Source organism: Xiphophorus couchianus, chromosome 6 (genome assembly GCF_001444195.1).
Source record: "Xiphophorus couchianus chromosome 6, X_couchianus-1.0, whole genome shotgun sequence".
In the NCBI taxonomy this organism is placed as follows: domain Eukaryota; kingdom Metazoa; phylum Chordata; class Actinopteri; order Cyprinodontiformes; family Poeciliidae; genus Xiphophorus; species Xiphophorus couchianus.
The window spans coordinates 29,816,915-29,844,035 of record NC_040233.1 but is presented as its reverse complement, the minus strand read 5'-3'; the positions used below and the strand labels follow the sequence as shown (position 1 = coordinate 29,844,035).

At 39.2% G+C, this 27,121-nt stretch overlaps 1 protein-coding gene and 1 long non-coding RNA gene across 4 annotated transcripts in view; one reads left to right on the top strand and one right to left on the bottom strand.

Annotated features, from left to right (window-relative positions):
* LOC114146003 (uncharacterized) overlaps positions 1 to 12,001 on the bottom strand; it is a 28,865-nt gene extending 16,864 nt beyond the window's left edge. The window contains exons 1-2 of one of the 3 annotated variants that reach the window (XR_003595818.1): positions 6,553 to 6,763; positions 1,130 to 1,275 (exon numbers count right to left, since the gene is read on the bottom strand). This is a non-coding gene — a long non-coding RNA (uncharacterized LOC114146003). Of the gene's footprint in view, positions 1 to 1,129; positions 1,276 to 6,552; positions 6,764 to 11,888 lie in introns of those variants that run through there. The other 2 variants (XR_003595817.1, XR_003595816.1) reach the window with 2 other exon arrangements.
* The window catches only part of slc2a13a (solute carrier family 2 member 13a), a 64,787-nt gene that overhangs the window by 12,051 nt on the left and 25,615 nt on the right, over positions 1 to 27,121 (top strand). The window contains exons 2-3 of the mRNA XM_028019726.1: positions 87 to 246; positions 2,092 to 2,300. Of these exons, the coding sequence (XP_027875527.1) occupies positions 87 to 246; positions 2,092 to 2,300 (369 nt within the window). The remainder of the gene's footprint in view (positions 1 to 86; positions 247 to 2,091; positions 2,301 to 27,121) is intronic.

Genomic DNA, 27,121 nt, shown 5'->3' with positions numbered 1-27,121 from the left:
TTTTGTGCTGTATCCAGAGGACCTGTTTTGTACCTCTTCTCAAGAACCACTGAACCGCGTCCTCTGCTTTGTGTCTCCTTGTGTAGGGATCGCCTCCATGACGGTGCCCGTGTACATCGCCGAAGCCTCTCCGCCGCACCTCCGAGGTCAGCTGGTGACCGTTAACACCCTCTTCATCACCGGAGGGCAGTTTACCGCCAGCCTCATCGACGGCGCCTTCAGCTACATGCGGCGTGACGGATGGAGGTCAGACTCAAATGATGTGTTGCTGCAACACATGAAAACTTTAGCGTTTAGATGGCAACATGCTACTTCTTTTAGAGGCAAAGCGGGATGAAAAAAGCCACTTTTTCAATCTGTCGTTAAAGTAGCAGTTAGATGTGAAAGCAGCACATTCCTCTCTTCTTTGTGTTCTCATTTTTTATCAAATACCTCAGCTTAAATGCCAGCATATGCACAGAGCAGTTCATAACATTTACTAACAGCAGCCGCGTTGTACAGATTAAAGACGCAACTCTCCACCATCTGTCCTGTTGCGTCTTCATCATCTGGTTATCATCTGTTTTCATCTTCTCTTCTTCGTCAGACTGAATGCAGCTTTAAGCCTTTCACAGCCTTATAGGATGAGCGATGCTACAGATAAGTAGAGCCGTTTTTTTTTTTAGATCTGAGGAAATTGTCCAGAAAGTGTCTGATTGGTGTGTTTCACGCATGATGATGACTTTTGCAGAGTTGAAAGTTGAAATGTTTCCTGAATGACGCGCCTTCCTGCTGAGTGGAGTGAAAAGCCTTAAATATGCACTTTATTTTATTCAACTCAGCTTCTTGAAATTCCTGTCACATAATGTTTTTTTTTTTTTTTGCTTGAATTCTATACAGTTCCTGAACCCAACCTACCCCAAGAAGCATCACTAGAGTTTCATTAAACTGATTTTGGTCATTAAGGATAATAAAAAAACCCTATCAGTTCAAATGTATATCTATATAGGTTACCTTATGTTATATATTACGCAAACCCTTCACATGGTTATGAATATAATCAAGCTGAATGGATCATTATTACTGTTTTGGTGCAATAATGTCAAACAACAAATGCTACAATATGATCAAAAAACAGTAAAATGCTCACCAGTCATCTGAAGTTAAAAGGTGGCACAGTGCTGAATAAAAACAACCAGAATTTACTGTGACCAGCCATGTGGGTATTGCTTTGGCGTGGAGTGCTTTCGCTAGTGTCTACCTGGGTATTGCCTCGACGTCTTCCTAAATTAAAGCCTGTAGAGAACAGTATCAAGAAAATGTAAAGGAATAGATAAATGTTCAAACATTTACCACCCATGTGATGTGACTCTGTTTCAACGCTGTGCATAGCCTTTAATTCATCTTTCTACAGAAGTATGACAGAGAGCTTTTAAAGGTCTCGTGTGTTAGCCCCTACTAGCCGTTCTCGCATTGCTTCGGTGTGGAGTTATTTTGATTTTCACTTTGAAGTTGTAACGACTGAGTTGGATTTTATGCACCAAACTAATTTCTGTAATGTTACAGTTACGAATACATGAAGCAGTACACCACAGGGTTTCCCCTATTATACATTTTAAGCCTGGCTGGCCACCAGGCTTTACTTGTGTCCCACCAGGCTAAGCATTTCTTATTTCTTTAAGTCTTTTTAAAATGTTTGCATTTTTTAAGACTTTATGGTTGGTGTTCAGGTATTAATCTTCCAGTCTTTCAATAACACATAATTATCAAGTGATATTTTCAAATGTCCTGTCAACCTGAAACATATTTTAACTCAAAGACATGGCGGGCCCCTGGATGTATGTCTGCCCTTTCGCCCAACCACCGGGCTTAGCGAGTTTTCAATGGGAAACCTCTCACCACTATAAATTCGCTTAGCTTATTATGTTCAGGGAATAAACGAAATGAAATTTGAATATCCTAATTAGCTTTGAAGCACAGAAATTCAATAAACCCTCATCAATCGTGCTATTGTTGAATTTTAATAAGTCAAACCACCTGACGCCAACAGCTAACAAACACCCAGTTAGACCTTTTCAAAGATCTCATTCCGCTCGTTCCCTCTCTGTCCAGGTACATGCTGGGTCTGTCCGTGCTCCCCGCCGTGCTCCAGTTCGTCGGGTTCCTCTTCCTGCCGGAGAGCCCCCGCTGGCTGATCCAGCGCGGGCTGACCCAGAAGGCCCGCCGGGTGCTCAGCCAGATCCGGGGCAACCAGAACATCGACGAGGAGTACGACAGCATCAAGAACAGCGTCGAGGAAGAGGAGAAGGACAGCGGAGGAGGTGAGGCTGACAATGCAATCCGGAAAGTCGCGTCACGTCACCAAACAGAGCTCGGTGTTTCATTTCACCAGGTCGGGGATGCAGACAGAGGGATCTCTGATTTCTTTTGATCATTGCAGGTTCAGCGTCGTTTCTTAAGCTCACTTGTCTGCAGCTCACCTCACGCATGCTGTGTCTGATTTACTGTCTGGTTAACCGTTTCTGTACTGATTTAGCTACATGTTTTGATGAGCCCTCAAGTTTTCTGACATAATAGCTGAAGAGGTCATGATGCTAAGTACTGGAACTGGGTCCCCAAAGCCCTTGGAGGAGAAAACGGCCCACAGCACCACAGATCCTTCATTATGCTGAGCTTCTTTTATTACTCAGAACTTAACATTTCTTTTACATGTTAAGCTGCTGGATGTTGTTACACATTCTTCGCTGTCTTTTCCTCTCACTATTTAAACCTACTTAACTTAAATGGGTCGTTTAATGCTATTAAATAGGAAACTATCATAAGGCTGGGTCTTTGTGGAACCACCTTTTGTTGGTCTTTCACATTAAATTCCAATTAATTATATTTATCTTTGTGGATTTAATCTGACAAAACATGGAGAAGTTGAAGCGGTATAAATACCTTTGCAAGCCATTGTAATATTCAAACATCTTTTCGCATCAATCAGTCCCTCCAAGATTTGGTGATTGTTTTTGTGATTTTCAATCAAAATCCCAGATTTTTGTGGTGCTCATTTAGAAATACTTCCAAGAAATGTTCCCAAAATGAACGTCAAAGTAAGGCTGAGTGTACGGCAGTGTTGTAAAAATAAGAAATACGGCCGCCTGCGGGCGTGAATTGGCAGTCATTTTTGTGTAACAAAATTTTTTTTTAAATGCAATAAACTCACAGCGGGGATTTTGTGTGAATTTTGTGAATAACTGGAAGAGCTGATTTATGTAATTCGGAGTCTAGAGGGACACATAAAAAGTTACGGCGGGTTCCGATTCGGCCTGGAGTTTGACACAAGTCCGCTACATTATCCCCTTCTAAGGGTGTAGTAATCTAGTGTACAGTCATTTCAAGGCAGCTGATGTCTCCCAGAATCTAACGCCGGCATACTGTGCTGGAGGAGTCCACAGAGACTTCCTCAGCTTGTTATTAACAACTCCCATCTGACAGAGTCAGGACCCTGAACTTTGAAGACAGCAGCTCTCTCTTCCATCCCTTTGATTTCGTCCACAGTGGAGGCTGATCAGACTGTTTATGTTCTCCTCCTGTGGAGCCGTGAAGTCCTTCCTACTGGAGGAAGATGAAATCATTCACTTGCCTGCTGCTGCAGTCCCAGAATCATTCTGCTGACCCACCAGTCGCACAGTTTGAGCAGTAGGTCATAGGGCGCTCTCTCTTTCTGGTTTCAGGATTACTTGATGTTTACTTGTCATTTTTCTAGCTTTTTCAAAATTGTCACAGAAGGATTGTTTTCTTTACAAGTAATCCAACCAAAGCTTGTTGATAAAATCTGAGGTCCAGTGGCTTTAAAGGGGCAGTATTATGTAATATTGACTTTTTTCATTTTTACATCATGTTATAATGTTATTCCCTCATCAGAAATATACCTTTCTTTCCCACTCAACTACTTCAGACTAGCCTGCAGCAATTAGCAAACACCTGGTGGAATATCTGCTGAGCTCACTATATGACCTACTTCTATGTGCAACGCTGGTAAAAACGCTGCTAAAGGGTTAATAGAGGAGCCATGTTGTGATGACTTCCTGAAGGCGGAGTTTCAGAACGAGTAGGAGTTTTTTTTAAAGAGACAGAGGCCCAATTTCAAGGCATTAAATTACAAAGTCAAATTTCTTTTAAGTCATATTTGATGCAGCTTTTTTATAACAACTGAAGGTAACATAATTACTTGATTGTGTTATAAATGGCATTATGTGCCTGGAAAATCTGTTAATAATAAAAGTTAGTTCCCAGTCTTATTCAGAAAGACGAGTGAAGCGTTGCAAAAATGATAAATAATAAATAAATAAAGTAGGGCAAAGCTTTGACTTGTCGACACTGATTTTATAAACATGAATTGCAATTTCTGTTTCAATGACATAATATTAAAAGATGTAAGAGTAGCATTCTTCCAGTTTCTGTTTTTTCTCTTATTAAACACACCGTTTGTCAGCACTAGTCATCGTTGTACTTCTGTTAAAAAAGAGTCCATGTTAAAGTTAGAATGATAACAGATCCAACAAGTTTGTGCCCTACCTGATTTAGATCAATGCAAAAAGAAATGAATTTATAATATGAACGTTGATTTGGTGGACATAAGGTAAACAGATTTTTGTGCTCCACGTTCAGGGTTGGTGTGAGCCGACCTTTCCATCTGCCGCACGTTTGGAGACGTTTGGTTGTCAGAACAGCGGTCCGCTCGGCTTTGTTATCTGATCCTACATTTGTTTCACTCATGTCTGATCTTGATCTTCCTGTAATCCCTCTATAATCCGCACACGAGCTGATCTGAGGACGCAGCAGCACAAGCAAATCACATGCAGACAAATACCTACACATTTACGATAGGTAATGCATTTTTTTTTGGGTTGTCTGTCTTTGAGGAATGATGGAAAAAAGACAGTACCTTCCACTTAAACTTTTTCACACTTAAACCTAAATATTCAAGAGGTTTAGCTAGGATTTTATCCAGCAGACCAACATAAAGTAGTGCTTTATTATGGAGTGGAAGAGAAAATGGGTGAACCGTTGCCACATTATGAAGTTTTTGCACCTTCTAACAAGTTTTCTAACAAGAATCAGCTTCTAACAAGCTGATTCTGTATTTTTAAATACAGAATCAGCTTGTATTTAGATTCTTCTATCTTGGGCAACTCAATATTAAGAAATATTAAATGACCTTGAAAGCAAAAATGGTAGGTTTTCATTATGTGGGGGTTAATTTTTTTGTTTTATTTTTGTCAATTAAGAGCAGTAAAATATTAACGTTGGCTCTTGTCAGCATCTTGGTGAAGATGCATAAAAGGAAATTACCAATAAGCCAACAGCCAGATGTTGATGGTTATCAGGTTTGAAAAGGTTGTAAAACCGTCTGCCAAGAGCTCGGCCTCCACCACCAGATGATGGGCTGTGTTCGCATTGTGGAGCTGGGAGAGCTCCACAATGCGAACCTTTGTGGCTCCACAATGTGGCCTTTCGAAGCATAGTCTTCGAAAGGCCATATGCGACATGAAAGCCAGTGAGGTCACGAAGTAGCAAAGTCTCAAGGCGCTGGTGTCTCGATCTCTAAAAAGCAAAAGTCTGCATCACAAGCTCCAAAAGAGAAAGAAGACAAGTGTTATGTTGTAGATTTACTAATCCAGACACCACTTTCTACATCTTTGTTGCTTGCACAGGAGGCTCCACTTCCACTTTTCAAAGCCACACGGTCGCATCTGTTTGCAGCTATTTTCACGTGTGATTTGGATTTCTGTGGGCTTTTTGAAACTATTTTTGTTTTTTAACTTCTTTTTTTAAATTTTGGTTGTTGGCTGTTATGTTCACTCTCTGTCTTAGCTTCAGCTGCTGCTGTGGATTATGAGAAAATACTAACATATTCAGGTTTTAAATCTTTAGAAGTGGAGACCAGTTGACCTTCAGTTGTTTTGGTTTTTTTAAGCAAATCTTTCTCTTTTAATTGCTTGTTTCTTTAATTCTGAACCACTCATGTATACGCTTTAATAAAAACAACAACAAAAAAGCCACACTGTGAGCTATGTGCAAGAAGCTAATCAGAGGCAATGGAAAGATCCGTCACGGACGAATGTTTTGCTCAAATTCTTGCCAGAACTCTGGCTAATCCAAAATTCTAAACATCGCTCCCATTCAAAGGACAAATGTGGATTAAAAGGGGATGAATTTAAACCTAAATCTGACAGACGTTATGAATAAGTTTGTTTTACAATTATTGCTAACATTATCCCACTGGATTATTTGTCAATTTAACGCTGCCAAACAGTTTAATTTGTAACTTGACTTTCACTAAATATTTACTTGTAACTTGGGTTACATGGTTTTGCAAGCTAGAAGCGATTTTACGACAGCTGAGGTGCAAAACATGAACGTTTTTCATGCCAAGTCTTTTAACAGACTGCTTTTAACGTTTTCCACTTTGCTTAGTGAAAACTTGTACTTTCGGTTTTACCCTCGACTAAAACAAGATCAAACTTCATGAATAATTCAGGTTAATGTGACGACACGCAACTATGACAACTAACAGAGCCCTACCTGAGGTTTGTTAGCTGTCGCTGTAAAACAACCCAAAACGTCTGACGTCCGTGTAAAGTCAAAATGTGTCACTGTTCCAGAAAAGCCATTAAAGCTGCGGTAACGACGAAGAGCAGGGGCGACAGGAACATTTATGAACGTTGAACATCACGGCGGCGCACGAAAAATAACTGCACTGGGTCACACCGAGCGGCATGAGTGGTTTCAAAAGGTCAGTTAATGTTTTATGCTTTGTTTGCTTATTGTGTCTGATTTCGAGCAAAGTCAAATAATGGGAGATCAAAGGTCAGCCTTTTGTAAAACCCTTGTTATAAAAATGTCAGGCCAAAAGAACAGGTAACATTTTCTTTAAAATGTGAAGAAAGCCATTGTGAGAAAGAAAAAAAGCAGGACATAACTAGATTTGCACAGACAACTTTCTAAAGCTCATCTAATCCGTTGTGAGGAAAGCTTCACATTATCAACTAATCCATCCAGGTGTTTTTTTTATATCACTTTTGAGTTCTTTATTATTGTTGAAAATGTCTTGAAATATTAATTCATTTTTCAAGAGTTGCTACTGCAATAGGTCGTTGCCATATGAATTCATTCCTTTGTGCATTCTGTTCTTGTGCTTCTTTTCTACAGCAGCACGTTAGGGACATTGTAGATGAAAAGAGTGAATTTCCACCCAAAAAATTTCAAGAGTCAAGTATTTGCCTGAATAAACTCACAAGTTTTGAGATTAATCGCAGTAATGTTCTTGAATAGAACTTTTGAGCTTGAAAAGTCAAACATTAGCAAGGAAAACTGGTCAAACTCAGAAAATTCCTTGTTTTTTCTAGAAAATTTCTGAAATTAATCTCAAAATTATGGAGTTTTGTTTTTTGGCGGAAATTAACTCTTCTTCTTGGCCCTAATGCACTGTTGTAGTTGGTTTGATTTTTTTTTTTTTTGTCTGGTTGTGCTTTTTGAAGGTGTTGGAATGGAGTGTGGATTGGGACACGAAGTATATATATTACACAAATTTATAAGCTAAACAAAAATAAAACAAAACAACTATATTTTGTTTCAAGTTCAACTTCTCTCAGTCTGCCAGTTTGCTTTCCCCCACTTCCTGTAGTTTTCTTTGTCATTTACATCAGACACGTTCAGCTGACATGTGAGTTGTGTGACGCAAAAAATGTTTGTTTATCAATTAATGTTTTTTGTAATTCCAATTTGCACACCTCCATATTCATCCCCACTACATGTCTGCATTTTGGTCGTGACACGTTTTATTTGGAGTAATCTTCTCCTGTAGTGTCAGGTGTTTCACTGTGCAATTTAACCTACGTTTTTCTGCTTTTTGTTCGTAGTTTGAGTTGGTGAGATCATTTTTGTTATTATTCCCAAACATCATGGAGAAAACGTAAAGCAGGTCAGATTTCCGCAATCTCCATCAATCCCGAAAAAAAAAAAAAAAAAAAAATCAGGAGAACCAGAATGTTGGCAACACGTCAGCTGAGAAAACGATCTACTGTGTCTGCTGAGCAAACTTCAAATTACAGACATGCCAAAAACAAAGAATGCTTTAAAGTCTCAACTTTTTCTTCTTTTTTTGTACATGCTTTTGGCTCAAATGTGAACCAGTAACTCCGAGCATAAGTTGTGCGTGTGTGTGTGTGTGTGTGTGTGTGTGTGTGTGTCTGCTGCGTTTCTCCTGGTGCTCAGCTCACTCTGCCGAAACGAAAACGAGACCGCTGGACTCGCACAGAGTCCCACCAGAGCCCCGGCTCTGCCTTTGCACATCGGAGTGTGATTATTTGTGAGCATGTGTGTAATAAGAGGCGGCTCTTCGCCGTGGCCCGTGGCGACCCCGGGGACGGCACAGATGCCATGTCTTCCTGAGACGTGTTGTTCTCTGTTGTCAAGGTTGATTAGTTGAGGGATGAATCCAATTTCCTTTTCTTTCCCCTTCACTTCTTAGCTCAGGCTTCTTTCTACTCTTTGTCCTCCGTCAGGTTTTGCTCAGCGGATCTCTGCAGCATCTCAATCATAAACGATACAAAGAGAACGCATAAATAAAATGGACTTATTGTGTCCAAGAGATGGATCTCCGTTCTAGTCTGGAATCCTTTGCAGTTTCCAAGATGTTTTCTTTCAAGGATTGAAGCAAAAGACTGTATGGTGCTGCTATTTTCTTTGACAAAATGAAGACTTCTTTTAAGCTGTATTGCAGGGTCAAAAAATTTGAAATTTAGCATTCATTTAATTTGGAACAATTGTAAGAACGTTGCTTTGAGGAAATGAAACAAAACAAAAAAAAGTATACATATTTGAGACAACATCAGCCTATCTTTTCCACATTAGCTTTTTTTTTTTTTGGTTCGGTCACTAAACCAAACTAAAAGGTTTGCCTGTAAATCGGTGTATAAAACAAAATCCTGTGAAAGGTTGACGGTAACCTCGCAGAATACGACTGTGTTTGTGTGTGGCATATGCTGGAAAAACAAAAGTGTGCAGGTTGCCATAGAAACAATATTTCACACTGTCTTTTTCATCTTACCTTGGAGATTAACAATGATCAATTTCCAGCATTTCATAATGGAAGATGGCGACAAGTCAAGGAGCTGATATTAGCAGCAGGAATCTTCTAAGGGTCAAAAATGGGAATATTTAATTTCATTTTAATCTATCTATCCAAATTAAGATGTCTGACACACTTTGATTCTTTTTTTAAAAATATTTAATTATTTAATTCACATTATTGTTTTTGACACATCCACCTGCTTTTACTATTTTATTGCAACGCCTGTCCGCTCTGGAATCGACGAGTGTGAATAGCCGCCTCTCACACTAAGTGGTAAAGAAAGGAGCAGAGAAGCTGGAGATGAAGGGAAAGTGAAGTGGAAAATGAAGGTGTTGGGACAGCAATTATGACGGAGAAGCAATACCAAGGAAACATTTCAGGTCAATTGTCAGACACGCTACGGGCGTGTTCGTCACAATAAGCCCGTAATGCACTTTATTGAACGCATCGATTTCTTCGGAAAGCTTGTTCAGAGCCGCTCTTCTTCCACGAAGCGGCGAGCGACCGAATCGTGGAGGAAAACAACAGGGCACGCGCAGACACTGAGCGACGGAGAAGGCTGCGACGCGAGAGCGTTTCATAAAGAGCCCCCACCCCCAAAAAAAAAATATACACGGCATTTCTCCCGCCATGTTGTGAGCTACTTCGCAATCAGCAGACGGAGAGAACAAACGTGCCGATCCACCCGATGTTTGTCTTGCGATTGAACGCCGTGTCAGGTCAACCAGTGGCGTGCAGAAGTGTTCACAACGCCTCGAACCGGTTCGCATTCAGTCTCATTTATCACAAACTACAACATAATTTATTGCCGGATAAACACAAAGTAGCACCAAGAGTGCTCCAGTAATTGCAAGCTGCAGGAAAAACGACACAGCTGGTTTATTAAAATCTGATGAAGTGTGGCAAGCTGTCGGGCGAGATAAAGGGCAACTTTGAAACGCATTTTTCAACAAATTCTCTGGCCTGAACTTTGACTGGGCCATCAAAACACTGTACACAAATTGATCTAAAGCTTCCTTTTTTTAATTAAAGCCCCGGCTGCAATGCGCTTAAGGTGGAAAGTAAATCTCACCTCTTAAACTATGGAGTACAGATACAACACTAACTGAAGCCTATGGGTGCACACAGTTGGAAAAATTAAGAGCTATTTTTTAATTTATATTTATTCATATCAGTTTGAAAGCAATTACTTTCCCATTATTTGTGCTCCAAAGCAATCTCCTCTCCAAGCCGCTGCCCTGTTGGACTTGCTTTAACCAGCCATTTCCAGATAATTGAGAAGAACAGCGTTGTTACTTGCGAAAGAGGGCTGTTCATATGTTGGCACACTCGTAAATAATTGATTTTACAGCATTGTTTGCAATGTTTTTTTTCTTCCTTTTCATAAGAACACACAGGGAAAAATGAAAAAAAAAAACGCCCAGAAAAGCTTTTAAGCATTAGTCCCTAGCGAAAGCCTTCATTTTCGCTCTTATTCATTAATAATTTAAGATTATTGAGTGTTTCGTGAAATTCTGTTTATTTAAAACGTCGTGATGAAGCAAATACCTTTAAAGAAGGTTGAGCCAGCCGCCTTGTGAGCTTTAGGTGTCTTAATTTGACAGATTTGTTCTCAATATAATCTAACTTAACTAATTCGTGTCGGTTTCTGAGGCACTTTACGTTCACAAGGGGAGCAGAAATGTGTTGATACAAGACATGTGGGAATGACGCGCTTTGACCCGTTTTGCCATCCGTTTTGAACAGTAATGAGCTTATGGCGGGGTTAGCGTGGCAGAGTGCAGGAAGATGAAAAACCTCAGCTCCCACCTGGGAATTTATTATGGAAGCTACATTAGTGGAGGATGAACAAGCTGCTTTTGATGAAAGCAAACAGAGGAGATTAGGGAATTATTTGGGTTTTTTTTCTTTCTATACACTCCAGTAATTGCTTTCAGTCCCACCCTTAGTTCGTTCACTGCGACTCCAAACGCAAGTATTCAAGGATTGAACTCCGCACTCATGCTATCCAGCGTTTTATTGCTGTTTAATTATGACCTGCAGCGGGGGCTTCATTGATCTCCGAAGCATGAGCCGGGCCGTGTGAGTGGTCACGGTGGTCATTACTTTTTGCTGAAAAATCAATCCACTTAATAACCTCCGAGGAGCTTCGGGATTGCTTATCTGTTTACAACAGAAAGAAACAGGTAAGCTTAAAAGTTAAACACAGAGTTTGATTAACAATAATTAGCTCAAAGATAAGGCAGTGCTCTGCTGATGGACTGGATGCTACTCGTTTTAATGTTGCAAAATAAATTGCCTATCAAAAGAACTCGCCGTGTAAATATGGTGACGTTGGGGGGAAAAAAATATACCACATTTTACACAATTTATTATTATTTATTTTTATTACAGAAATCTGATTTCTGCTCCTGCTTTTGAAGTACGTTGAGAATTGAGTTTATAATGCGGGTATCTCTATGTTTTATTCATTATTTTGATATATTGATTCGAGAAAAAAAAAAACCCACTCTAATATTAAAAGGGACTTATTGTGCAAAATTCACATTCACAACCCAACTGCTTATAAAATCACCCAGCCGGTTTTTGGCATTGAGCTAACGTTTCTTGGTGTCTGGAAAACGAGTCGTTTCAAAAATCTCCGGAAAGCAACATCACAAATCAGCAGTCACTGCCGCTCACCTAGCAACCGGCCCGCTGGCCCAGTCCGTTACCTAGCAACCCCACTGGAGTTTTACCGCTCTATGGCTGCTGGAAAAGGACAAGTGTTTTGCTGTAGACTTACCATCCGGAAACCACTAACTGTATTTTTGTTGGTTGTGCAGGATGCTCCAGTTCTGCTTTTCAAAGATTTACAGTTGTACAGTTGCACGTCTGTTTGCAGCCATTTTCACGTCTGAGTGTAAATGTTGAGCTGGGGGCGTGGCCAGCAGTAGCTTGTTTGGATTTAAAGTGACAGTACCCTAAAAAAGGAAATCAAAATATGCAGAAATTAGCAAAATCTTTAACGAACATATTTTGTATAACCCATAGGTCACCTTTTAAGGTGAATTATATAACTATTGAATATTGAATATTATAACTATTTTTGCTGATTGCAGTGTAACATATGTCTAGTTTCTAAACCATGATTGTCCCAAGATTTCCACAACTGAAACATTTTGAAGAAAGCCACATTTGTCTTTCTGGAAGGTCAGAGAATAAAAAAAAATAAAAAAAACTATAACTACAATTGTTACTAATGCGGTCGCGCACGCTGTGTCGGACAGTAACCTGTTCCGGGAATGAACAATGTTCACGTCAAACCGATTTGTATGCGATAAAGTTGAGCGTTGGTGGATGAAATGGAGTTAAGTTTTGAAGTGTGTCATCAAACAAGAAGGCAGTAGGCTTGCATTGGATTCGGAGCGATAAAACGTATTGTTCTCTGAATGTCTGTGCCAATTACTAAAACCTTGTAAGATCAGGTAAGAACATAAGGTTGTGTAACCGATTGTATAACTTCATGAATTTTCTGAAACTCAAAGTGGAATCTTCCGCGTTCAGCCTTGAATAACACAATAGGGAATCAACAAAAGGGGCTTTTAACAGCACGACTGGAGCTTTTCACTGGCTGGAAATCACAGGGCTCACTTTGAAGGCAATTAGTGCTACTTTTGACTTGTGACGATGTTCTCCGGGGTTTTTATACGATCACAACAGTGAGGTTGTGACTCACCCCGAGAAGGCATATGCATTTAGCGTGCACTTTAATAGTTTTCCTGAGCACAATGGCCAGGAATAAAGAGTAAAAGCAGGATGAAATTGTCCTCATAAGTTGACGCACAAACGCTCTTTTGTCAGTTTGTAAATTATATTCAACAAATAACATGTTCTGACTCATTTCAATGGGAGAAAGGACATTTCTGTAGCTTTTTGGCTCCGGGTTTTGACAGTGAAAGAGCTGTTTTCCTATGTATTTTTCATGTATTTTCAGCTTCATATAGAGCATTCTATGTTTTTCATTGGCCTTAAGTAAAACTAGTGAGGCGTGCAGCGCTTTAAATAATGATCAGGGCTCTTAATGAGTTCTTTTATCTACATATCAAGCTGCTTGTGTGAGATAATTGCAGAGTCTGTAATGAATTAATTAATGTCATTTTAACTAAAAAGCATTTATTGCCAAAATAGGCAATACATTTTAATTTTCAATTAAAAAACTCCATTGGCTGCTAAATTATTGAATAAATACACATAACCTAAATCTGTTATTTAGGTTATTCAGCCATCAAATTGGTGCAAAGTTTTGTTCTTCATTAGAAATGTGGACTGTGGATGCTGACATCAGCGTTGGAGTTGTATGCTGCTGCAACGTCTAGCATTAAAACTCTATTTTAGGTTGGAATAGCTTCGATGAAAGGCTAACTCCTTTTAGCACAATTTGAGCACAGTGATAGTCGTCCCATCAGATCATTTTTGAAGCAAAGAATTAACCCCCAGTGGATCACCAGAAGCGGCTTGGTCATACGTCAGTATTGCTAGAGGATGTCGCTTGTACGTCAGATTTACTGGTGTACTAGAAACGTGTGAATATAATGGAACCTTTGTATGTAAAAAAAAAAAAGAAAAAAAAGTGATTAATTATATGCTATTTAAAGCAAAGCCAGATGTACAAAATTCATCAACAGATCTAAGTAAGTGCAGATGGACTCGAACATGCCCTGCTCTGTAGCTCAAAACTTTCCCGAACTCGCTGGATTTCCTTGACTATCACAAAGCTCTCTTTACTAAAGGCATTGAAAGTTCTAGGTTATCTTGACCTTGTTCTACTTTGATGCCATTTTCATACACAGCCATGATACCTGAATGCAAGAAAAACTCAAAGATTTCAAGCACACCTGCGCCTTGGTCTATTAGCTAGATTGATGGGGGGACTTCAGCTGGACTATTAAAGGCTTCACCGGCAGTCATAATGTTACGATACTGACACGAAGCTAGCTGGTCAGGTTGTGCTAAGGGTTTTCTTTTCCTCATGAAACAATCTTTAAGATAAAAAAAAAGAAACATCAATCTGAAAACAATGTAAATTATCAGCACGTTTGCTAAGCGCAGCATTTGTGCCCCCTCTGACCTCTCTGACCTCTCTGCTCTCATTTCTAAGTGTTTGAAATCCCCTCAGCTCGTTCGTCTCCGTCCAGAAGACAACCTGCCATTTACGCCACAGGCAGGTGAGTCTCTGGGGAGTCATGGATTCTAATGGCTCATTAAATCTATCGCCACTGAGCTTCAACATGACGCAACGATTCACTATTCCTTCGCCAGAACACCTGCTGTTGATCATTCATGTCTCTGGTCTGATGATATATCTATCTAGCACAGAGGCTACGGCTTGTGTTGATTACAGACACAGTGGCAATGTTGGCTCTAGAGAGAAAATTCTTTTGATTTCATTATTGTTCTCCATCTCAGTACCTGGAGCTGCCATAGCAAGGCAAACCCTTTGGTTTCTGAAACAAAGTTAAAAATACGTTAATCAGAGTTTGTTTCTATAGTGTTCATATTTGTTACATATTAAAACACTATGGGTGAAAAGTAAAACTGCTTAAATTGTCAAAACCTTTGGATAAAAAACTCGGTAATTGACCTATTTCTCTTTTTCACGCCGAAACGAATGTGGGGAACAAAACTTTGTGAGATATAATTAGCGAACCTAACGAACAATGCTCCTGCTGCTGGAACTCGTATCTTAATGGGATCAAATAATTGCTTCAAATGTAAATCGCTGGGTTTAACTTTTCCTATCAGTTCTCATCATATCTAAAAACAGAAAAAGTCAAATATATTTCACCACCCACCTGCACTGACCCCATTTAAATCTATTTAAATCATCAATGGAGGACGTTTAACAAGTTCTCAATGCCTATTAGGGATCTAATGTTTAATGTATTTAACTCAATTTATTGAACACCAACAGTCGTGCTTTCATCGTGCTGAATAAAAACAGCCAGGCTGATTTTAAGGTCTTCCCTGTTTTTGCCAGTCTTGCACTGTTTTGGTGTGGAGTGCCTTTGAAATGATCTTTTACTTTTTTTTCTATTGTGTTGCCAAACAAATGCTATTGAAATACGTGGGTATTCTCTTTTGCATGCAAGATTGCGACCATATGTTTATCTGATGACATGCACAGAGCTAAAGATGACCATTACCTTTCTCAATTGTTTTGCAAAGCTAGCATAGCCAGGCCCCATTGGAATCCAAGGTGATAATTTACTAAGCACCTGGTGGTGAGTGCAGTCCTGAAGTAGATCTGGTAGTGTATTTAAAACAGTTTATCTCTCACAAAGACAATGTGAAGCATGGCAATTTTGTACTCTTTGGCTTTCCGTACATCCAACAATCTCTGCTATTGTTGTAAATAACCAGGAGCCTCTACTGTTTCACTGTACTGATTAAAAAAACAGTGTTTGTTTAAGCTTCTTTACGTTTTCATTATTAAGCATTAATGCACTGCTTTGGTGTGGAGTACTTACAATAATATATTTATGTACAGCATAGCGTGGCATTAAATAAAAAGACACTTTCTGCTACATGAGAGTATAATATGATGATTTGGTGTAAATAAATACACACAACCACAACCCTAAGGTTCATCATTAACTTATAAAGTACATTAACCTAAGCCTTGTTTATGCGTTTGTTTTATTCAAAGGGTGAAGAAATGGATAGATAAAATGTTACTTCAAGTTTAAAAGGACAATTTTCACCTTTCAGTTTTATGTAAAATCGTTCATGTTTTCTTCATAAATCCCATTTTTCAACTCATCTGTCGCTTTCTCTCTCTTTTTTTTTTTCTTCTGAGTTTGTCCAGAACTATTTGCTCCGCTCGAACAGATCGATGATACATCCGTTTGTTTACCTAATCTTCTCGAGGCTTTGCTTTGACTAAGCCCTTCGAGCACATTGGGAGTCTTTGCTCTGTGAAAAACAATTACTTGATACAATCGTTGCATGAAAGCCTCTCAGCCGGTCTCAGGGCCCGTCAGACGGGAGGTGAGAGTGACGCACACAGGAAAGGAAGGCGATGCTTTAAAACGTTGACGAGAGCGACAGTGAGAACTCTGCACAAAGATCCAGTTGCCTCGCAGTTTGAAGACATGAACTGTAATGTTTATGATTTATCCCCTTTGAAGAACAGCTAAATAGAAGTTAGTTGCAGATTTTTAGGTCGCTTTTATAGTTTACAACAGTTATCTTTGGATTCCCTGAAAATCAGAATTTTTTTTTTTAGGATTTCCTTTCCTTTTATTTACTTTTGTCCTTTCATTTCCTTTTCTTTTTGTCGTGACATTTTGTTTCCCTTTCAACCTCCCGAACTCGGAACCACAACCCGTCTTCCTGTTCCAAGTCCAGTTTGTTTTTTTTTCTTCACCCAATCTTTACACTACTCCATTTTTACATCGCGTTACTTCCATTTCTAAGCTCCATTCACTTCATTAACGGCGCAGGGGTCACTTCTGGTTTCACACGTCTTTGCGTCGTTTGAAACGTAGGTCGCAGCTTGCATTCATGCAACAGACGGATTTAGCAAACGTCACTGGTGACGACGTCGGCTGTCGCGCCGCGTTAGTGACTCACGTTTGCCGTTACTCGTCGTCTCCAGAAAGTCTGCTTTATCTACTGTGGCTCACTCTGAGTAACGACGACCATTCTGCGTGTAGAAGTAGGTCGAAAGAACTTCAAACAAATACTGCAGTTGGATTTTTTTAAAATATGTTTTAAGTTGATCAACTTATTGAGAGTAAATTGTTGTTTTTTTCCCCCTACGCAGCCAAATTTACAAAACATTGAAATAATAGAAAAGCTGCAGAAAGTGATTTGCATCAAAAAATAAATACTGTATTAATCCCAAAAGGGAAATTAAATTCAAAATACGCCCTTTTTTTTATCATTCAGCAACAGAGACTCCAAAAGTGGAACTTTTCAGGCTGCTGGGTCTTGGCAGCATGTGCATTACTCATTGTACCACTGACAGAAAGATGATTGGTTATGTCTGCTGGATCATATCTTCCTGGTAAAACTCTCTATGTGCAGCGAGAGCTCATGGTTACCATCCACTGGCAAGCCTTAGGACATCTGTTAGTCATGTGCTATTTATAAGACCCAAGCTCTATGGGCAATTCTCTGACATTTCATGGATTACGATAGGCACAAACACATCTTACTTTTTTATCCCAAGAGCATTTTCGCTACAGCTAATAATGTTTTTTTATTAGCATCTCAGTTTAAGAAAAAAAAAAAGCTTTAGCTGCAGCCTATGTGGAGTTTCTATTGAGCCTGTGTATTTGTAAGCAGAATTAATAAGAAAAATATATTCACTAGATATACGCAAGTGTTCTGTCCTTGGTAAATATATCAAATGCTCCGCTTTGGAAGATAACATATTACTTAGCACATATGATAAGTACTTAGCATATTTACTACCTGTAAATATGAACATTACTGAACATTACTGTACTGTCGAGAAATACTGCAGGAGACTTGAAAACGCTTAAATTTTGTATCTAAAATTAAGTCCTTAAAATGTCTTAAACTCGTTTTTTCTAATTAGGTTGGCTTCAAATGTATTATTCAGAGGTCTTACATTTTGTCATGGCAGGAATATTTAATCTTGTGTATCCTATATAGTTTTTTTATTTTTTATTTCTTGCAGTCATTTTCTGTCAAGTAAAAGTTTGAGTCACACACAGACATATTCAAGTCGGTTAAGGCTACTGCTAACTAGCAACTAATATACCCTTGCTAGCTAGCTTTGTACATAGTTAGCTAGCATATAGCAAATTAGCTGGCTAGCACAGAGTAAATCGAACTAACTAGATTTTTTGCATCTGTTGCCAATTTCCTGGCTTTGACGACGTTTGTCTTTGCCATTGGCTCAAACACTCTGAGTAATGATGTCATTTGTGTTGCTAACCTACGTATATGAGGTAAGGTACATTCTGTTAAAAAAAAAATATTGGCCCTGGGGGTTAAGGCTGTAGAGAGCATTGCAAAATATGTAAATTTCTTCTGTAAATTTCTGTCGTGATACAGGTCTTAAATGTAATTAATAATAGTCTTAAAAATGTCTTAAATTTGAGTTGGTGAAACCTACAGAAACCCTGTACAGACCAGTTATGGTCCGTAATGTTAACTGTATATTCTATGATAAGATATACTTAAATAAGCTACAGTAATCAGCTTATTTTTGCCCATAACGACAGGAGACAGTTGCTAAGACTCCAATCCCAAGTCGCAAGTCTAAGTAGAGTCAAAACTGCAGATCACGTCTGAAATGTTTGTTTTTGTGGCGCATGTTCAAACTCCAAGCCCACCCTAGCTGTTTTTGTGCTGAAGCACTTTGGCTTACTTTTGGGTTTTCATATCCCTTATCTTTCAAGGTCCACATCTGTTGGTACTGTGTGCCTAAGCAGCCCAGAAATAACGACTGTTTTCTGCCCGCAGCTCGGTGCTTCTGATAGCCAACAGTGAGAATAATTCCTACATACAAGAAGCGAACAAAGAGAGCTTCTTCGTCCAAGCCTTCCTCTCTCGCCTGTTTCCCAGTAGGCTTTGAGCAGCTCATTAATAATTGAGCGAGGAGAGTTGCGCGATGGTGGAGCTGTCATGATCCCCTCCTTGCTGCCGTCACCAGCTCTGCATGCAGGGAGGGAAATGAAAGCAAACTTTTACTCCATGAGAGAACATTTTATGCTTCTCCTGTTTTTACACAGCCATTAATTTCATGAGATAAAAAACCAAAAGGTTGGGTTGAAACAAACTCCTCTACAAGATGAGACAAACTAAATCTTTATTTTTGCAGTTTTCTGCAAAATTGACTCTGGGAATGATGTAACAGTTCTTACAGTATGTATTCAAACTGAAAAAACTAACACAACTGCAGATATGAAGTAGAAAGTGTGAGTTCAAAGTAGCAGTAGCTTCCTTCTGGCTGTTGCCTCATGAAGACACCTGAGCGACCGCTGCAGATCGCAGTGTCCACCCCCAGCAACACAGGCTAGACGGATACGATTTTATCGAAGCAAAACTAATAGCTTCTTTTTGCATCACAGTGAGTTCCAGTGATGATGCTTCTCATGAGCCGCCAGCGGCTTGCGTCCAGAGCTGGTGGCGCGGACAAATCTCGGATGACAGGCTCTTCTCATGACCTTCTCCGATCTTGACATATCGCTGCGCTCCCGCTGGTATGAGCCGATCCTTACCTACATGAGCAGATGCTGACTTTTTCAAGCTGAAAACTGAAAGATCACACTGTCAAGTCAAGTCATGCTTGGTGTTTTCCTTCTTTTTTTAAATCATTTTGTTTTCTATCCTACCTTTTATAAAACATTGGTGGCAACATAGATGGAGAGAAACAATAAGACAGAATGACACAAGGACCTAACAGCCGTGTCCTTGGCTCTGTGGATTGATGCATTTAGTGTCACGCCAAAAAGAAAGTCATTTTTCTGGTTCTTTAAGTGAGATAGAAGTTTTTAGAAAATCTATTGCACTCCCTGGACTGGAGAGGAGTGTGCTCCAACTGTCCGAAGAATCTCACTTTTCATCCGTCTTCTAAAACCAAACTCTACATTGTCAGAAAGGAGAATCCAATTGATTCCCAAAAGTTAGAGTTGATAGCTCTATAGTCCGGTAGACTCTATTCGATTGGGGCACAAAGTTGCAACATTTGCTCCATTTTCAGTTGGTGCCGTCTGCTTATTCATCGCACTTTCAAATGATCTTAACTCTTTGAAAAACCTGATAATACGCTTGCCTGCAGTGGTGCTGCACCAAGAACCACTGAAGGAAACGACACAAAAATGTCTGAACAAGTCGTGAGCTCAACTTCCTTCCTCACAAAATGGAAGCAAAAATGGAGTGGCGTGAGATTTCAGGAGTTGTAGTGTTTCTCTTAACACAATCCATTTCTCTCCCTAGTTCTAGACTTGTGCATTTATTTTGGCTATATTTTCCCACAATGCCCTGTGCTACAGTCTATTTTATGCTTTTGGAGCGGTCTCCGGTCTGCTTGGCGTTCATTTGGACCACACCAGAGTTTACATCGACAGAACCGAGACTTAGGTTTGTAGGCGGACCAGAGTCTGCTTTTTCGGTCCGCATCAGAGTTTGTTCGTGCGGTCACACATCCCCAAACACATCGGACATTTTAGGAAAATGAAGTAGAGTTTGATTAAGATGAACTAAACAGGGCTGATGTGGATTCACCCATAAAAGTAGCAATGTGGCGTTCATCCTGGAGGTGGAAGAGTGGACTAGAATTTTTCTGTTGCTGATCTGCTGAAGGACCCATGGAGATTTGATTGCCCAGTTCACAAGTGATTTGTGAATCTGGAGAGGAACAACTGTGTCCCTGGTGGAATTTTGCCGATGTTGGATAGCTGTCTACCAGACGAGCTATCAGAAAAGCTGAACCAATTCATCAATGTTCCTACCGTCACTTATGATCATGAGATGTAAATCGTGACCGAAAAAGCAATGTTCAGATACAAGGACTGAAACGAGCTTCCTTTATAACACATGGAACCACCTCCATTAACGAGGCTTGTGTGAATTTTAGTTGTCTTGTAGGTAAAAACTCTCAAATGTTTAGGTTAAAGTCTGGATAAGTAAAGAAAAAAAGTTTAAAATACATTATTTTGGTCTTCACACACCTTTTTCCTCTGCATGTGTATAATATTAGACTTTGCAAACACATTTTGTTGCCACTTAATGTGCTATCATGATACTACCTTGGGGTTGAATTAGTCATAAATTTTATCTCCACCCACATCTTCACATTCACCAAACACACTCTGCGTGAACTCTTTAGCTTTGCTTCTAGCAGCAAACACTCCACTTAAGAGCAATATGAGCTTATAGTGTTCCACTGGTACTAGAAAAGTGAATTAGCGTGTTTATTTAAACAATTCATGCTACCTTTCGGGGGAATAAATCCATAATGTATAATTGAAATGCATATAATCTCTTCCCAAACTTCTAAATGACTAACCTAACTTCTTGCTTCCACCATTATAAATCTGGGAAATTGGAGTCCAAACACAGCACCCTGCACATATCTGCAGTTTAATGGTGTGACTGAGAGAGTTGGATCCGTCACCCTACAAAGACATTTTTTGGTTTTGTGCCTGAGTGACGCCATGTTTTCCCGCTGTGTTAGTGCAGGCTCCAAGACCACACCTGCATATATTTCCTGCATGTGCGATGCCAATTGCTCCATCCATCTGTCTCACTGGTGTTGGGCTCCTGGCAACCACTGGCCCCTCCGTGCCCTCAGACAAACACAGCTGCTACCCAGCATCTGCAGACAGGAGTCTTGGATAGTTAGCGGATTAGATTATCCGCCTTCCAGACAATGTTTTAGATGTTGGAAGCTCTGTTAGCAAAGGCTAGATTGTCACTGATTTATGTGGAGCGAACTTGGAAACCTGATAGCAGTCTGTTTTTCTTACATATTTGAATATCTGGAAAAGTAATATGAATTTAAAGAGATAATTTCAGCTGAAACTTATGTGAGTCTTGGTAAGTTTGAAAGGTGTGTGTATAGATATGTGAAACTGATTTCTGAGCTCCTACAACGCTAACCCAGCAGCAGACTTCTTCCTAACATTTCTTCCTTGACTTTAATTATGCTGAACAATACATTTTAGGATCTTTATTTCATGTTTATTTAAATTACACTAGCTGCGTTTCCATTACGAATGTGTGCAAAAGCATGTCGATATTCCTCTAATGTTGAAAAAACACAATTTTACAACTGCGGAGCTTCCATTAAATAAGAAGCGCATTTGAAATCACGTGAATAAGTTTGTCCGTGCGATAAATCATTAAAAACTATGCCGCGTCATCATCCTCCAAACACTTCCTGTCGTTTTCTTCGTCGTTTCTGCCAGTAGCAACATCCAGTTGTTGATCAATGCGACTCGTGTGATGCAAAAAACGTTTCCGTTGCAGTTTTGTGAAATACTCTTAATTTCAATCCGGCCAAAAAAACCCCCCTCATCCCAGCACAATTTTCACAATTGAAACCAATGCACAAAAGACGTTAGCTTAACCTAGTGCTGATTCCTGGTGAAAACAACCAAATCTCTGGATTATTTAGCTTCTTCAGCAGCTCCACAGACAACAGTGGTGGATCTAATTTCTATTCCCCATCAGTCCTAACCTTGTGTTCAGATCTTGACGGCATGGAGTGCCCGATGTCGTGATCTTACTCTGATGAGGGAGCCCAGAGGAAGAGCAGGAGTGCTGGAGACATGGAGTATGTGGAAAGAATAATTATTGTAGATTCGATGGGCCGAGGTGGAAGATTGCAGGGACTCGGTCCCTGATTGCAGCCCGCTCTGTTACATAAGTGGAGTCGCTTTCCGAGCCCTCGCTTCCCCAGGACGTTGTGATTGGGTCGGATGGGAGAAGCCTGTTTCTGGGCCTCTTGATTGGACATTGTTCAATTTCCTCTGATACCGCGCTGATACTTTGGACCACGCATTGATCTGTGGATTGACCCAAATTTCCCTGATTTACCCAGGATTTACAAATCGCCGTTGGATTCAGTGTTTGTGAATATCGCCAGTGTTCTTGCTGCTTTGCATTCTGCTTCTATTCCATCGTGCAGGTTCGTTCCTGTACAGCACTGGGCGCATGAGTTAAAAGAAACATTTGACAACACCAAGAATTAATTGCCGACATAGTTTTGGGAATGGAAAGGGATTGGGTGTTTCCAAGAAAAACCAAATAATTGGAGATTTCTTTCTTCATTGAACAATTAAGTGAATATGATAGTTTTTATGAAAACAAAACCAGATATTTTCAGCATGCCACTGGTTACCTGTGCAACATCAACTCTCTGTACCTTCTAAACATTCTCTAAATCCACCAGATTATGAGTTCGTATTTTAGAAACATTCATTTTAAAGTCATTTCAGAACTCTAATTCTCCTCTCATTAAGTCATTCTTTTGTTTGTATAGATGTATCCATGGACTCAGAGAAATGCTCATGGTTGAAATTCTTTAATTTTTTTTTTCTTGCAGACACCTGTTGGTCAAAATTTCTCAATTTCTCAATTTCACCCACTTCATCAAAAAAAAAAAAAAACAGTTATCAACTCCAGAGCATGACGCCACCACTGCCATATTTTACAGTGTTTTTAGTTTGTTTGAATTTAAATTAAGTCCAAAAGGTCAACTTTTAATCTAAACACCTAATTAGATTTTTTTTCATCAATTTTGAAGAAAAAAAAAAGGCAGTAAGATTACACCTGTAAACAATGTAGTGGGAGGTTTTTATTTGAGTACCCTTCCCCTGACTGATACCTTTGAACAATGATCAATGATCCTTTGTAACTTGTTTGCTAACCGTAGCCTTAGAGTCAGGATATCATTTTCAAGAAACTCCTCCAAGAAAAGTTTCATTTTATTTCTAGTAAATGTCATTTCTTATTTGTTATGATAAGGTCTTAAATGAATAGTTCACAGATATGCAGCCGGGTTATTATTTATTTTTTGTTGCTAATTTCCATTAAAAAACAGATTAGTTTTTCATTTGGACTATACTGGCTCAGGCCTGTCACAATAATACATTTTGCTGGATGATAAATTGTCCCAGACGGTATTGCGATAAACGATAATATTGTTGTTTTGAGACCATATTCAAGTAATATAATCAGTAAACATTAATTTCTTACAAATGCTTAACACAAAAAATGTAAGGCATATTAAATGTCCAAAAGAAACCAACAAAACAAGCTAAACAGCAAATAAAACGGGCACTGAAGCCTCTGTAAACCAAATTGTCCTTCAAAAAAGGGATTTTTTTTTCATCCAGTTTTTGGTAGAATGAGACGTACAAGAAAACCAAGCGTGGAAATTATTGAGCTCGTTTTAATTTATCGTGCAATTAACTGATTTGTTGCATCTTGTCAAATAAAGCTGGTTCCAGCCTTTCTACATCACAACAACCTTGCATTTTAGCAGAGCTCTGCGTACGTTTTAGCTTTCCTGTAAATATGACTTACACTACATTAAAGAAGGGAGCTCAGGTTCTGCTCGCCTTAACGACGAGCACATTCGACGGAGGAGGGGGGTAAAATAGTTGATAATTGCTGCATAGATCGGCCACAAATGACACAGATGGTGCTGGAAGGTTTCAGTGTGGAAGACGTACATGCAATTACTGCAGTACTGTGGGACCCAATCACCGCGCTTGTGCCTGACTGGTTGCCTGCTGGTTTGTTTTTCATCGGGTGTTTTTTTAATGTTTTTTTTTTTTTTTCCCTTCCAGCTCATCTGAGGAAATGGAGCTGCGATTGTTTCAGCGTGTGGGTTTGGGATGCCGCTTTAACCCTCGTGCTGTTTCAAAAATCTCGTTAGGGGGAAAGACGGGATAAGAGAAATGACACCTAATATTCTATGATTGCTTAGTGAATGTGCGATTGGTGGAGTTGTTTCTCCTCGTGTGGGTTTCAAGCTGTCCTGATAGTTCACTCCGGCCCATAAATCTGATTCCCTGCCAGGTAATCGGATAACGGCCCTCCGCTCCGGACCTTTGGGATCGACCGATCAAACTCTACCGGGTTAACGCCGTGGAAATCGCTGGGCTTTTAAAAACAACGCTTCCTTTTCATTGTTGGAGGAGAGTTTCGTTATTGAAGAAACATCTGGAGATTGTCATCATCACTGCGGATGTCAATGTCTCTTTCGGGTTTTTAGTGAGCCGGTCTGTCTTTGGTTGATTATAAAGCCAACAATGATTCTTTTCTGACGATTAGTCTGAATGTTTTTTTTCAGCTGACCACTTAAACCTTTTTTTTTTTTTAGAAATCCATTAACGGATGCAAATAAATAATTTTTTTAAAAATACGATAATAAACATTTTATTGCCTAAAATGCAATAATGATATTCCGTTACTGTAGTTTTCATCATTGCTCGTAAAGGATGGATATGCAGCTGAAACAATGTTTCTAACATTTCTAACAAAATTGCAAGAATAATATTATGATGTTATTTTCATGATACTATTATTTTATACTCGAAGTACAGCTTTATTCTGATAATGTTATGAATTTGTTTGTGTAATTTTACGATTTTATTCTTGTAATTTTATTAATTTCTTCTTGTAATCTTACGACTTTTATTTTCATAATTTTATTTTAAAAGCCTTTTTGTTTCTTAGTCTGGTTCTAACATTCCGCCGTTCTCTGCCAAAAACAATGTAAAAATCCCGCAGGGTATGTAAACATATGAGCACAACTGTAAAGACGTTGGCATATTAAATCCGATCGGCAAAAAAATTGAGAACATATAAAAATTGGACATTCATGCATCACGACTACTGCACGTTTCTATGTATGTGTTTGCTTATTTTTCAACTCGGTTACACATGATAAATTTTGCAATGTGTGATAAACCCTCTCATTTCCCCCCCCCATAAGAATAACTGTCTTTTTTTTTTTTTTTATAACAGGAGCATCATGCACACTCTCCAGAAAGTGATATAAACGAGCTCGTGGACATGGAGTCACTCTGGGACTTTAAAATGAGCTAAAATGTGAAAGAACCAGGCAGATGGATAAAAAACAACAACAACTTTATAGCTCAAAAGGAGACGTTTTATGATCTCTACCAATTTCTTTTGCTGTTATAAAAGTGGTGCCTTGCGACACAAAATGAAAACTAATGTCCTGAAAGAAATGTGACAGGCGGCCAAGAAAAGGAGGACTGTGGTGTGTGTCAGCAGGGGCGTCCTTTACACAGCCTGATCCGCTTGTCAAACAGTTAAAGGACATGTTTTCCTGTCCAAAGACCTCCCACTCGCAGCTGCTCCCAAATAGCCAGCATGTGTCTCATGTCCTATGTGCGTATTTATTCATCATTGTGAGAGTTTTTACTCTTTAGCTCTACCTGGGTGTTTCCTCCTGTAAGTGTGTGTAGTTTCAGTGTCTGTCCAGTCGCTCCCTCTTCTTATTAAGACGTTTCCTCCTGGAGGCAGCAGTTGTCTGCTTGTGCTGGGGATCACAGTGTGGCTCCGCTGTCGTGCCAATTTAAGACTCCTTTCGGCCAAAGAAAATTCTAATATTTCTTTTCTTCCCACGCTGAGATAGTCCAGCATCTGAAAAGGAAGCTGATTCCCCAGAGATAAATGTTCCCACTTAGGAATCGTTTCAGAAAGGCTGAAAAAGCCTCAGCAGATTCCATGTGGAACGTTCAGTGACCTTTGTGATTGACGGCGGCGTATCAGGGCCGTTATAGATACATATCTAAAAAAAAAAAGAGGAGGAGTACATTTCTGCCAAAAATCTCAGAAGTTTTCAAAATGTTCTCGGGAATTTTCCAGAAAAATGTGGACGTCTCTGGGTTTGTAAAGTCGAAGGTTTGCGAGAAAAAAACTCAGAATTTTGAGATTAATCTGAGAAATTTTCTAGAAAAAAAAACCCCATGGAGATTTCTGGGTTTGGAAATGTGAGAGGAAACACTCAAACGTTGAGATTAATCTCAGAAGTTTTCAAGACAAAACTTGGGGAATTTTTGAGTTTGAATAATTGAACATTTTTGAGAAAAAAACTGCAATTTTGAAATTGACAGAAATTTTCAAGAAAAAAATGAGAAATGAGAGTTAGAAAAGTAAACATTTTACTAGAAACAATTCGGAAATTTTTAGATTAATTTGAGACATTTTCTAGAAAAAAAAAAAGGCAAAATTTATTTTCAATGTTATCTTTTGGGAAATTTCTAAGCGCAATCTCAAAATTTCTCTGTTTTTTCTTGCAAATTTTAGACTTTTCGAACTTGGAAAATTCATGTTTTTTCTCAAAAATGTTCTTGATCAATCTAAAAAATTTTTGATATTTTTTGCATTCCATGCTAAGTAAATTGTAATTCCACACCCACAAAGTATTAGTGTACACAATGTGTACAATTAAGTTGTAATCAAATAAGTAAATAAAAAAAAAACGTACTTCTTGCTGAAATAAAATTTGTATTT